Raw genomic sequence first — 13,371 nt, forward strand, 5'->3', positions numbered from 1 at the left:
TTTTTTTTCTATATTTTCCGCTTACTAGAGCTCATTCTTGCGCTGCCTCCTCACTCTGGGCTGTTATGAGTGTTTGTTTGGGTGTGCGCCCGGTCAACTTGGGCGGGAACGATAAACAGGAAACGGGGGCTTGGAAGGGACAAACTAGGTATCACTTGTCTTTTGCTTTATTATAGGGTGCCGAGAGATATTCAAGGAGTTTAACTTGGAAAGAAAGTCAAGCCCAAATAAGCAACTTGACCTTCAAAAACAAGCCCAAAAAACCGCGACTCACGAGATTTGCAAACAAGCCCAAAGTCGCTTATAATAAGCGGACTTGGCAACAATGGTTGGGGTCTCTCTCTCTCCTCCCCGCTGCAGGAGAGCCCACTTTGCTCTCGGCCTCAGCCTATCAGAGAGCTGCAGGTGAAGCTGTGCTCTGCACTGTGTGTGTTGTCAACACAACAGATGTGCACTATTTTTCTTTTTCTTTACCTTCTCAAAATCAGTCTCTGGTGTCCTGACAGCGATCAGATCAAACACTGACACACTGAACACCAACAATGTCTCAAACACAAGATTATAACACATTTAAAGTCAATGATTGATATCACACTAGAGTGCAGTCCACTCAGCAGTTGTTTCTGTGTGGGAGCCAAAGGATCTCTGATCTTCATTCTGACTTTGACCTTTAACCTCTCTGCTCTGTGTTGTTTCCTTTCTCAGAGCAGAAATTCATCACAGCTGAGTCTGGACAGAACGTCACTCTGGCGTGTCTGGTTCCAACAACCAGCACAATCAGAGTGGTAAAGTGGAGCAGAGCTGACCGGGGGAACCAGTATGTGCTTTTGTATCAGGATGGTCTGTTTGTTCCAGATGATCAAGATCCATCCTTTAAGAACCGGGTGGAGCTGCGGGACAGACAGATGAAGGATGGAGACGTGTCTGTGATCCTGAAGAACGTGACGATTAATGACGCTGGAACATATGAATGTCGGGTCTTCACAGAAGAAACACGCACACTGAAATTAATCATAAACATCACCCTGAGAGTTGTTGCTCCTCCTCCAGGTGAGTGAGCAGAGTTCAGTGTGTCTGTGATCAGAGGTGAAGCTGCTTCCTGGTTGTTGATGTTTGTTTCTAAAGATGTTGTTGATGAGACTTTGTAGAAAGCAGCTGGTCTGAGTGATGTGATCAGAGTGCAGTAGATAATGTCTGACAGCAGTTTGAAGAGGAAATGGATTCTGTTCTGTTCTTCACTCATCACCTACCTGACAGCTGACACCTCACACCTGTTTCTACCTGCAGGTCCATCCAGAGGAGCACCTGTTAAACTGATCTGTGGTCTGGGAGTTGCTGCTGTGCTTTTTGTTGCTGTTGTTTCTGGTGGTATTCTGATCTACAGGAAATATATCCAAAATCAAAAACCAAACAGATGAACTGTGAGTGTCCTGCTGCTCTTCAGGACAAATACTGACGTTTACACTTCTGTCTAAGGATAAAGAGCATAACATAAAAATCAAGAGTCCGCGTTAATTTCGATTAATTAATTACAGAGAAAATAACAAATTAAAAATGTTAACGCATTTTAATCGCACTTTGCACCGTGGAACATTTCTCAGTGCACGAGTTCCCGGCATACAGATTAAATCAACGCACGATGTCCAAATTCAGGGGCCGCATCGTTCGAAGGACCCGGCCCACGTAGACCGGAGAGGCCGGAAGTGAGCAGCTAGCCTTCATATCAGCGTCACCTTCCCTCACCTCAGCGTAGCTCATGTCACCTAGCAACGTGAGTGTGAAGCCCAGCTGTGTAAAAGCAGCTGGTTAAACAGAGAACGAACTTTTTCTCCTTTTTGTGGTTTAATTTTAAGTCTTTTATTCAAAATAAGCTGTTAAAACAAGCATAACACATTTCAGCATCAAGGAATACAGCTGAGCTAACGATTAATTTCTAACTATAACAAGTGAGACATTAATGTAGAATAAAACTATCCAGTTATGATGCTTAACTTTAATTTCAGGAGTTTGCTTATCACAGGAGCACTTCCACCCTTCATTGGTCTGTGTAGTAGACTGGTTTAAGCCTATGTATATTGATTCATTCATCAACCAAATTTAAATTCATGTTTCTCATGTTAAATATTGAAATGTGATTAAAATGCGATTAATTTTGATTAATTACAAAGCTCCTAATTAAGTAGATTAATTTTTTTTATCTATCTATCTATCTATCTATCTATCTATCTATCTATCTATCTATCTATCTATCTATCTATCTATCTATCTATCTATCTATCTATCTCATATAAAAAAAATTATACACACTCAGAGTGAATGAGCTAAGCCATTTAGACTGCTGCATATAATCCAGCTAACAGGCACAAGGCAAAGTGAAACTAAAATTTTCTACAAGAACTCCACAAACTATCAGCAGTTTGGAGGCTGAGGACAGGAGGATGCTGCTGGAACCAGGGCTGCTGAAATGGTCAGATTGGACCAATCAGCAGCTGTCACGCCCACAGGACAGCACATGGATTTGACCAATCAGAAGGAGACCTGCAGAGACGTTTGATCAGGAACAGGAAGAAACAGAGCCTCTGGGTGGAGTTTTGAATTCAGGCCAAGAAACAAGAGCGTTATGATCTGCATATACGACGACAGGTGGAGCCAACGTGCAGGTCAGAGTGCTGCAGCACAAGAAGCAGATACAGGGCCTCCTTCCCACTGCTGCTGGACTGTTACTCACTGCTGCTGAACCTTTTTAAAAAGCAGCCAGGCAGATCCTCCACAGCTGCTCATCCTCCAGCAGCAACACCAACAGCTCATTTATATTTTTTTTTCTTCAAATAATTAACGAGAAACAGCAATTGTCATGCTCCAGCCGCCTGATTCATTTATTGTGTGTGACACAGCGCCACCAGAGGTGAGCCGCAGTACTGCACTGCCTCGCCATGCATTTCTTCATGTGTTTGAACAGGCGATGCATAAATTCTGAGATTTTGACCATTAAAATGTTGAAATAATTCAGAAAACAGCTTTATAGAACAGTCAAATGGTCGAATGTATTTTTTCTGATCATTGTTAGTATTTTACGTGTCATGATGGCAGGGGAGGCGCTGCCTCCTCTGACTGCACATCACTGCTGTCCAGGTGCTTTAATATGCAATAACATTTTTTAGTTTTTACCACCAACAAGGCCGATGTACATAAACCACTGAGATGATCAGGATCATCAGAGGCCAAACTGATGGTCCTGATCATCCAGCAGGCATCAGACACATCTTCATGTTCAGTGTTTTTTTTCAACAACTGCTCGGCATCAGTCATGAATTCAGTGGAGACAGTATCAGGATCAGTGAGTGTATTCTTTTAGCTGCATGTTAGTTTCTCAGTTTCTTTAAAGTATATTTTTACATTTGTGCCATGTTTATATGAAACATTCAGGAGTTCCTGTTTCTAAGAAGTTTACAAATAATGAAACACTATTTTTTTAAAATCAGTGTTTCTTCACACAGTCTTTAGTCATATTCACGTCTTTGCCGCTGATGTCAGATTACTTTATCATTTGTTTACTGTGAGTACATGAGTTCAGTGTTCTTTGTGTTACTGTATCAGCATCAGTGTTTGTTTCATCTTTCATATCAGTGTCATGAAACAAAGAAGAGACATTGGCTCCATGCAGCTCCAGATGTTCCAGATGTTTCTGTAAAACTGAATGTTTCCTTCCATGAAGCAGACTTTTCAGGCTGTTACTTCAAACATCAACTCCATGTCACATGCTAACTGTTTTTTACTACTTTTACACAATAATAAATGTTCTTTATATTATTTGTTTTTGTAGCTTCTTTAATTTCTCTGATGTAATCTTCCTAAAGAGCTTACCTTTACCTTTATTACCTTTATTAGTCCCACAATGGGGAAATTACAGTTAACAGAACACCATCCAAGAAATACAAACACAGAAACAAACAGGGGAGACAGGTGTCTGAGGTCATGCAGCCGTTTTACCAGCACTACCTTTAGCAGGAAAACAGGAAGAGATACACTGGGATAGGTAGGTTCAAAAAAATCATCTGGTACTGTGTTCATTATGAACACCTTATAGGTTCCAAAAAACACCTCAGCAAAGCAGCAGCACATTTAAAGCCTGGAGAGCACTAGGGTGGGTAGGGGAGGAGCTGCCATTGGAGACGAGCAGCAGGGGCGCAGCTATATACTTTCTGAGGTGTATGCGGACACATTTTTAGGCGCCCCCCCAACCCAACCCACGTGCATACACACACTAGGGTTCTAGCCAGAAATTTCATCTGCACATTTTAACTTCAGTTCTGCAGTTTTTCTCTATGTCACGTGTCAGACTCAAGGCCTGTGGGCTACTTCCGGCCCACGATCTAATTTTATATGGCCAGCAAGATGATTTCATACAGCTATTATTAATAGCCAGTGGGTAAATGTGCTCCCACCACTTATACTACAAATCCCACTCACTGCAACAGCTGCCGGCAGGCCAAGAACTGTGCACCCGTTTTCCGTATTGCCGATTGATCAGTGATCAGCGGATAAAACATCAGTCAGCACTTTTTACAGTGACCCAGGTGCGATGAGCTGCCTGAGGAAATCTGTCACTTCATAGAAAGTGAAGGAAACGGCACCAAACAATGGCACAAACCACAATAGTGTGATTACCACCAGATTGTGGTTATAGTGATCGTTCTGGTGGCTACAGCTGAAGTAAGGAAAAAAATAGCACATTCTCTGCACAGCGAGTAAAACCACACAGGCTATGGAGGCGTGGAAAAAACTTGTCAGCGATGATCCACTCCTGTTAAATCATGCCTGAAATTTTCATTTGATCTTCGTTTTTCTTCTTACTTCTCTTCATTCATGCTGGCTGTCATTTCGATTTCTGTAGCTGTTAAATCAAGTGTGCGCATGACCTTAGGGACCTCAAACATGCACATTGTGAACTTTCCCTGCTGTGGTAGATTGTAAATTGCAGTGAAATAATAAAGGCTCAAGCAGCGATAAAAGCAGCGATCTAGCCGGTGTGGAGTCCGCGGGGCTCCTGTTTGCTAAATACAGAGACAGCAGAGCTCCGAAAGTGAAGGTGAAATCCTCAGCCTGACTAAAGGGCCACTCAGACCAGCGCTAGCTAGAACACACACACACACACACACAGACCAGCAGTTCATGATAATGTTCATGATAAGATGGTACAGTCAGCCTTGGTTGCCAGGACACCAGTTCATACAGGTCACAACACGGGGCGGGGGGGCAGGAGATGATTTAGACAGACAGCATCCAAGGCCGTCTGGGAGCCAAATTCCAAATAGTGCAATTGTTTTGGTTCAGGCCGTCATAACTATTTGCTGACAGACTTACAATTTTCTGGTTACCTCTCAGAAATCCAATCATCTGAATTTGGTTCTACTCCTCCACGCAGAACAGACACTCCCGAAGAGAAAAATGCATCTGTCTCTACCGAGAGCAGGAAAGAAAAAAAATAGTTTAATCTAATAACAGCTGTTTCCTGACCTGTTGAATGAGTTGATACAGATTTATCATGAAGTTGATCGAGCTAACAGCTGAAAGCACAGCTCTACACCAGACTCATTTTCATCATGTATTTAATAATTTCACTAATACTAAATAACTTTATTATTGCAGAAGATATTTTAATTACTGGACTGACAGATGGTGGTGTGTACTGAAAAAAGTCTAAACTCGTTCTGAGCTCTCATGAAGATCAGTTCATTGATCAGTTCATTGATCAGATCATTGATCAGCTCATTGTGTTCCTCACCTGTCAGACTGTTTGCTTCAGGCTCAGAGAGGTTTTAGTTCATTCTGGCAGAAATCATTCCCTTTTAACCATCTGAAACTTATAGGAAACTTTCAAATAAACACATTTCACTATTAAACTGAATATTTTCTTTATTTTAACAAACACCAGCTGCTGTGTAACTGGACAATTTAAGGATTTAAAAGACAAAAAATTACATTTTATGTTCATTTAAGGTGAGACACAAACTGTGGAGCAGAGCAAACAATGATGATTGAACAGTGAAGAAATGAGTAGGTTATTATGATGATCACATGAAAACAGCAACAATCATCTTATTGCTGGTTTAACACTGAGGTCTTTAACTGCTTCAGAATAATAAATAAAATATTTCCTGTCCTCTCATCGTGTTAACGTTAGACTTGAGCCAAAGATGCCAAACGAGGTGAAGCCGGCGACCACATACATATACCGCGCTGCTGTGTGGGTGGCGCTGGCTCGAGTCCCGGCCTGTTGCCAACCTGCCCGCGTATCTTTCCCCCATTTCCTGTCTCCCTGGAGCTAAATGTGACCCAATCTGGAAAAAATGAGTTGGAAGATGCAGCAGATCTAATATGCAAAATAATTCTAATGATGTAGCTGATAACAGTGCTCAAAAACATGTGAGCATTGATTCATGTTAGTTGGCTAAGAATTAGCGCTGTGACTTCAGACTCATTTTACCCTCAGGGTGGACGTGAGTGTGCAGAGCTGTCAGTCTGTGTCCAGGTGGACTCAGAGTCACCATGGATGGATTTACAGTCCAGCAGCTCCCTTTAGTGTCCATATCTAAAGCCTGCGGGAGGATGGTGTTAATCTAAAATGTGAATCATAGTGTTCCAGTCAGTCATCAGTGTGTCTCTGCACAGCTGTCATTAAAATGTGTTCAGAGGGCCTCAGTGTGTGAATGGTTCCAGTTCAGCTCCATAACAGCAGCGTCCCTGGTTTGATTCCTGTGTTTCAGCTCATATCTGCCTCTCTCACTGAGGGGGACGTCCACTACATGGAAACGGATTTGATCAGGAACCAAACTACAGCTCACTGACACCAGAGGATGATTTATCTGATTCTTCTTTTCATAATGTGAAATGATGAACATCTGGGGGCAGAGTGGATCTTGGTGAGCTGACTGTCTCTGTTTCATGAAAAGAAAAAAAAAAATTAACCGCCACTGTGTTCACACAAAGAGAAGAAAAAAACCCACCCTCACTCACTCAGAGGAAGAGGGCGGGGCTTTACTTGGTGTCAGTGAGAGAAATGAAAAAAAGCTCAAATGAGTGAGAAGGACGATGAAGGAAACATCTGTGCTGTGTCTGCTCTGTAAGTAGAATCTCTGTGTTTGTTTGAATTATTGACCTTTGACTGTCTGCTCTCCTGATAACTGATGATGGAGGAGAAGACATGAAAAACTAATCAGGCTGAATTCAAGTTCAAACACCATGAGGACCAACTGCAGGTCTGAACTGACTCTTTATCTTTGCTCAGGAGTCCAGGAAACACAGCAGGCAGTGAAAAGCTCAAATCATTCACTGATTACATGAACACAGCTGCACAGAGGACACATGACTTTACTGTGACACTGAAGGCTAGTTTATATTCTCTATATAGTCATAGTGTGGTGCACATAATCATAATCATCGGCTTAGTTGCTTTTTAGATTGTAGACAGTCTAAACTGTTTGTGCAAGATCCTCACCAGATACATGGATGAAAATGAGGAGTTTGTAAGTCTGTCAGCTGTTTGTGTGGAGTTGTTCTTTGTGTTCACCTCAAACCAACCTGAGTGTCATTTCTCTTTAGTTCTGATCTCACTGCTGAGCTGCACAACAAACCAAGGTCAGTAACCTTCTTCTGTCACAGCTTCAACCTGATAAATGCTCACTAATATGACCTGTTTGGCTTCATGTTTCATTGTAACCCTCACAGCTCGTCTGACTGTGAGTCCCAGCAGATCTCAGCTCTTTGAATATGACTCTGTGTCTCTGAGCTGTGAGGAGGACGACAGCTCTGCTGGATGGACTCTGAGGAGGAACACAAGCAAACGACAGAGGACTCAGTGTGGAGATGGGTGGGGAAAACCAGCTAATTCTTCCTGTACCATTATTGTCTTCCCATTGGACAGTGGAGTTTACTGGTGTGAGTCCAGAGAGGGTGCATCAGTAACATGGTTAATCTCACAGTCTCTGGTAAGCTGAGTGTGTGGAGTTAGTGTTGATGAAGCTGTGTGTAAATGGATGAAATGCTGTAGTTTGTCTCTGTGTTGAGGTGGATCAGTGATCCTGCAGAGTCCTGTCCTCCCTGTGATGGAGGGAGATGACGTCACTCTGCTCTGTCAAACAAAGACCACTCCCTCCAACCTCACAGCTGCTTTCTATAAAGATGGCTCCCTCATCAGGAAGCAGCCTACAGGTCACATGACCATCCAGCATGTTTCCAGGTCTGATGAAGGCCTCTACAAGTGTGACATCAGCGGTCATGGAGAGTCTCCATCCAGCTGGATCACTGTCACAGGTGACACACTCACCTGTCTGTGTTTCTGCAGGTTTCAACATTCACAATGTGACCAGAACTTAATGACTGTGTTTGCTTTATTTTAGAGAGACACACCACCACACCTCCACCTACATCCACACCTCCACCTACATTCAGGGCTCTTGCTGTTCTCTCTGTGATCTCCTCTGTTGAATCAGTCTGTGTTGTGGTTCTACTGGTGTTACTGGTTCTGCTGGAGAGACGATATGTTCACAGGAAACCTGAAGGTGAGACTCAGACTTCCTGATCTTTCATCTTTGAGTTTCTTAAATCTAATCTCTGTTTAGATATTTAATTTCTGTTATTGATCATTTTTGATCATTTCAGCAGATCAAGATGAATCTGGAGATGATGACATCATCACTCACGTCATGTATCGAACATTAGACCATCATCAACAGGGAATCAGACAAAGCAAAGGTCGTATTGTGTGTGTTCAGTGGGCTGGTACAAAGAAGGTTGCTGAGTTGTTGAATGTGTTTCTAAGAGGACTTTGGTGCAGTTTTACAAAGTGGGAACATTTATGGAAAGCAGGAGTGAGAGTATGTAAGAAATAGCAAATGTGTAAGTTATGATCATAGTTTAGTTTGTGTGAACATTTCTGACCTTTTACCTTGTCAAATGTCTCAGACTGAGTTTAATATGAAGGTAGAATCAAATTTAGCTTCATGTAGACTGTTGCTGACTTGGATGATATGATGGTTCATGAGGACATTATGGAGCATGTGAGGGACGATCAGAAGCATAAATATGTGAATTGTTATTGAGTGAAGAGCAGGGTGTTAGCACACTGATACAGTGGTCTGAAAAGACGGAGGTTGATCTGGGAAACATGGAAAGTGGGATGGACGCTCAAAGAGCCAGGCAACTTAAGACAGACAGCAGCAGAGGGACCAAGAACAGAGTCAGTTTCACACGGCCCAATAAATCAGGGAGGCAGTTTCTTAGCAACAGATGTCAAAGGAACGTCTCTAGACGATAGCCAAACTTTCTGACCTGGGCTGTAATCAGGGGCTGGCGTTCTCCTGCGATCTGCCAGGTGATGATTACGCTCCGTTGTTCGCAACAGGGCTGCCCTGGTTTGCTCCCAGATTTGGTGACTCCTTTGAAGGTGGTGTTGAACCAAAGGTATTGCTAGATCAGGGGTCGGGAACCTATGGCTCGCGAGCCAGATGTGGCTCTTTTGATGGCTGCATCTGGCTCGCAGACAAATCTTTAATAAAAAAAAAAATAATAACGTTAAAAAATATATAACATTTTCAAGTATTTCAATCCATTCATTTCCTACCGCTCATGTTCATGGTTGCGGGTGGCTGGAGCCAATCACAACTGTCCTCCGGGACCACACCAAATTTTTATTGGATAATGCCTAACGTACGCGGGTCGTTGTGAGGTCAGGGAGTAAACTTCCCTCCTTTTAATCAAGTAGTCAGCTAACTAATTGAGGAAACCTTTTACGAAGAAGATGGCTAAAAGAAAAAAAGATGAGGAGTATCGTACTTTTCAGCAGGAATGGACAGATGAATTCGCCTTTGTGGAGAGAGCAGGTTCTGCAGTGTGTCTAATATGCAGTGATAAAATTGCATCGATGAAACGGTCAAATATAAAGCGGCACTTCGACACACGCCATACTACATTTGCATCGAAATACCCAGCGGGGGACAGCAGGAAGAAAGCATGTCAAGAGCTACTGTGCAAAGTGCAAGCTAGTCAGCAGCAACTTCGTGTTTGGACCCAACGAGGTGACTGGAATTCGGCTAGCTTTGCTGGTGCTTTAGCAATTGTGAGAAACGGAAAGCCATTCACAGATGGTGAGTATGCCAAAACATTCATGCTTGATGTCGCCAGTGAACTTTTTGACGACTTTTCGGATAAAGACAAGATAATGAAACGAATAAAAGACATGCCTCTGTCGGCAAGAACTGTTCACGATCGTACCATCATGATGGCAAATCAAATTGAGGAAACACAAGTGAAGGACATAAATGCAGCAGTATTCTTTTCTCTCGCTTTGGATGAGTCAACAGATGTAAGCCATTTATCCCAATTCAGCGTGATTGCAAGGTATGCTGTCGGTGACACACTACATGAGGAAAGTCTTGCTGTTTTGCCTATGAAAGGGACAACAAGAGGGGAGGATTTATTCAAGTCTTTCACTGAGTTCGCTAAAGGAAAAAATCTGCCGATGGATAAACTTATTTCGGTGTGTACTGATGGTGCTCCGTGCATGGTGGGGAAAAACAGAGGATTCGTAGCGCTTCTTCGTGAACATGAAAAGAGACCCATCCTAAGTTTTCACTGCATCCTACATCAGGAGGTGCTTTGTGCTCAGATGTGCGGTGAGCAGCTTGGTGAGGTGATGTCGCTGGTCATTCGAGTGGTCAACTTTATTATTGCCCGAGCTTTAAATGATCGCCAGTTTAAAACACTGCTGGATGAAGTTGGGAATAATTGTCCTGGTCTGCTTCTGCACAGCAATGTGCGTTGGTTGTCAAGAGGGAAGGTGCTCAGCCGTTTTGCGGCTTGTCTGAGCGAAATCCGGACTTTTCTTGAAATGAAAAACATCGAGCATCCTGAGTTAGCTAACACTGAGTGGCTCCTGAAGTTCTACTATCTCGTGGACATGACTGAACATCTGAACCAGCTCAATGTGAAAATGCAAGGCATTGGAAATACAGTCTTATCACTTCAACAAGCAGTGTTTGCATTTGAAAACAAGCTGGAACTTCATCGCCGACATTGAAACAGGTCGTTTACTATACTTTGAAAAACTGGGAGAGTTTAAAGATGCATGCACAGCAAGTGACCCTGCTCAACATCTTGATCTCCAGCAGCTAGCGGGCTTCACATCTAATCTCCTGCAGTCATTCAAAGCGCGCTTTGGAGAATTTCGTGAGCGCTCTCGTCTCTTCAAGTTCATCACCCATCCACACGAGTGTGCAGTGGACAGCGCCGACCTGAGTTACATCCCCGGTGTCTCCGTCAGAGATTTTGAGCTACAAGTTGCTGACCTGAAGGCCTCAGACATGTGGGTGAATAAATTCAAGTCACTAAATGAAGATTTGGAAAGACTTGCACGACAGCAAGCAGAGTTGGCGAGCAAACACAAGTGGGGAGAAATGAAAAAACTTCAACCCGCAGACCAGCTGATTGTCAAAACTTGGAAAGCACTTCCCGTCACATACCACACACTGCAGCGTGTGAGTATTGCTGTACTAACAATGTTTGGCTCTACGTATGCATGTGAGCAGTCTTTCTCACATCTAAAGAACATTAAGACCAACCTACGATCACGTTTAACGGATGGAAGTCTCAACTCCTGCATGAAGCTTAACCTCACCACGTATCAACCAGACTACAAAGCCATCAGCAAAACCATGCAGCACCAGAAGTCGCATTAATGGTAAGAAGTACTTTATTTATCATTGGTTAGCAACAGCATAACGTTACTAAATGCAATTCAGACTTATTGTACTTTAAAAGTGTTGGTCTTACATAAAATGCACACATTTACTTGTATTTAGTGTTAAACATATTGTATGGCTCTCATGGAATTACATTTTTAAAATATGTAGCGTTTATGGCTCTCTCAGCCAAAAAGGTTCCCGACCCCTGTGCTAGATCCTTCTCTGAGGCCGAGAATATTGGAGGTTGATAACCCAAAGACACTTCAAATGGTGAGAGACCTGTAGAAGAAGAGGTTAGGGCATTATGAGCATACTCCATCCACGGGAGCTGTGAGCTCCAGCTAGAAGGGTTTTGAGAGGCCACACAATGAAGAGCAGCTTCCAGTTCTTGGTTCAGCCTTTCGGCTTGGCCGTTGGTCTGAGGGTGTAACCAAGAGCTCAAACAAACCTTTGCTGTCAGGGCTGTATAGAAGGCTCTCCACATTTGTGACACAAACTGAGGTCCCCAATCTGACACTGTTTCCATTGGGAGTCCATCGAACCTGAAACCATCTTCCAACATGAGGGTTGCTGTCTCAGTTGGCGTGGGTAGCTTCTCCAAGGCCAAAAAGTGAGCAGATTTGGAGAACCTATCCACAACGGTGAGTATAACAGACTTCCTGTTAGAAGGAGGGAGACTGGTTATGAAATCAAGCACAATGTGTGATCAGGGCCTATGGAGTATGAAGAGCAGTTGCAGATAACCAGAAGGAGGTTGGGACTGGCTCTTGTTATGGGCACAAATGGGACAGGCAGCAATATACTCTCTTACACCCTGTCTAGAGTGAGCCACCAGAAGTCATGTTTGAGAAAGGCGGTGGTCCTACTCACTCCCAGATGGCAGGTAAATTGGGTGGCATGTGCCGACTGTAGCAGCTTGGATCGGGTGAAGGTATAAACATAGCTTCAGTTTGGCGGCCTGTTTCTGGGATTGGGTTCGGGTGAAAGGGCTCTCTAGAGCTCCTCCTCAAAATCCCAGATATGGGAGTCAAAAGTGCATGTGGCAGGTAGAATAATTCTGACATCTGTGGTCTCATCTTCAGGGCAAATTGATGAGATAAAGTATCAGGTTTCTGGTTCTTGGAGCCTGGGCAATAAGTAATGCAGAAATTGAAAGGAGAGAAGAACAATGACCATTAGGCCTGACGAGCATTTAAACATTTAGCAGATTGAAGGTATGATAGATTCCTGTGGTTTGTCCAGACTATGATGGGTGTTTGGCTCCCTCTAGCCAATGCCTCCATTCTTCCAATGCCATCTTTATGGCAAGCAATTCCTGATCCCCCAAATCAGAATTCTGTTCGGAGGCAGAAAGCTGACGAGAAAAGAAGGCACATAGTTGCAGTTTATTTTTAGGGCCTGTGCGCTGTGAAAGGACTGTCCCCAACCTGGAGGAGGAGGCATCCACTTCTACAAGTAACTGAGACTCTGGGTTTGGTTGGACCAGGGTGGGAGCAGAGGTAAACCTCCGTGTCAGCTCAACGCAGACAGTGGCAGAATCAGGAGACCATGCAAAAGGGAGCTTGGATTATGTTAGGAGAGTGAGGGTTGAAGCTAGCTGACTATAGTTTGTTATGAAACGCTGGTACCA

At 43.4% G+C, this 13,371-nt stretch overlaps 1 protein-coding gene across 1 annotated transcript in view; it reads left to right on the forward strand.

Moving 5' to 3' along the window:
- LOC115776624 (polymeric immunoglobulin receptor-like) overlaps positions 1–13,371 on the forward strand; it is a 100,743-nt gene that overhangs the window by 3,443 nt on the left and 83,929 nt on the right. The window contains exon 4 of the mRNA XM_030724350.1: positions 706–1,050. Within this exon, the coding sequence (XP_030580210.1) occupies positions 706–1,050 (345 nt within the window). The remainder of the gene's footprint in view (positions 1–705; positions 1,051–13,371) is intronic.

Source organism: Archocentrus centrarchus, unplaced genomic scaffold (assembly GCF_007364275.1).
Source record: "Archocentrus centrarchus isolate MPI-CPG fArcCen1 unplaced genomic scaffold, fArcCen1 scaffold_35_ctg1, whole genome shotgun sequence".
In the NCBI taxonomy this organism is placed as follows: Eukaryota; Metazoa; Chordata; class Actinopteri; order Cichliformes; family Cichlidae; genus Archocentrus; species Archocentrus centrarchus.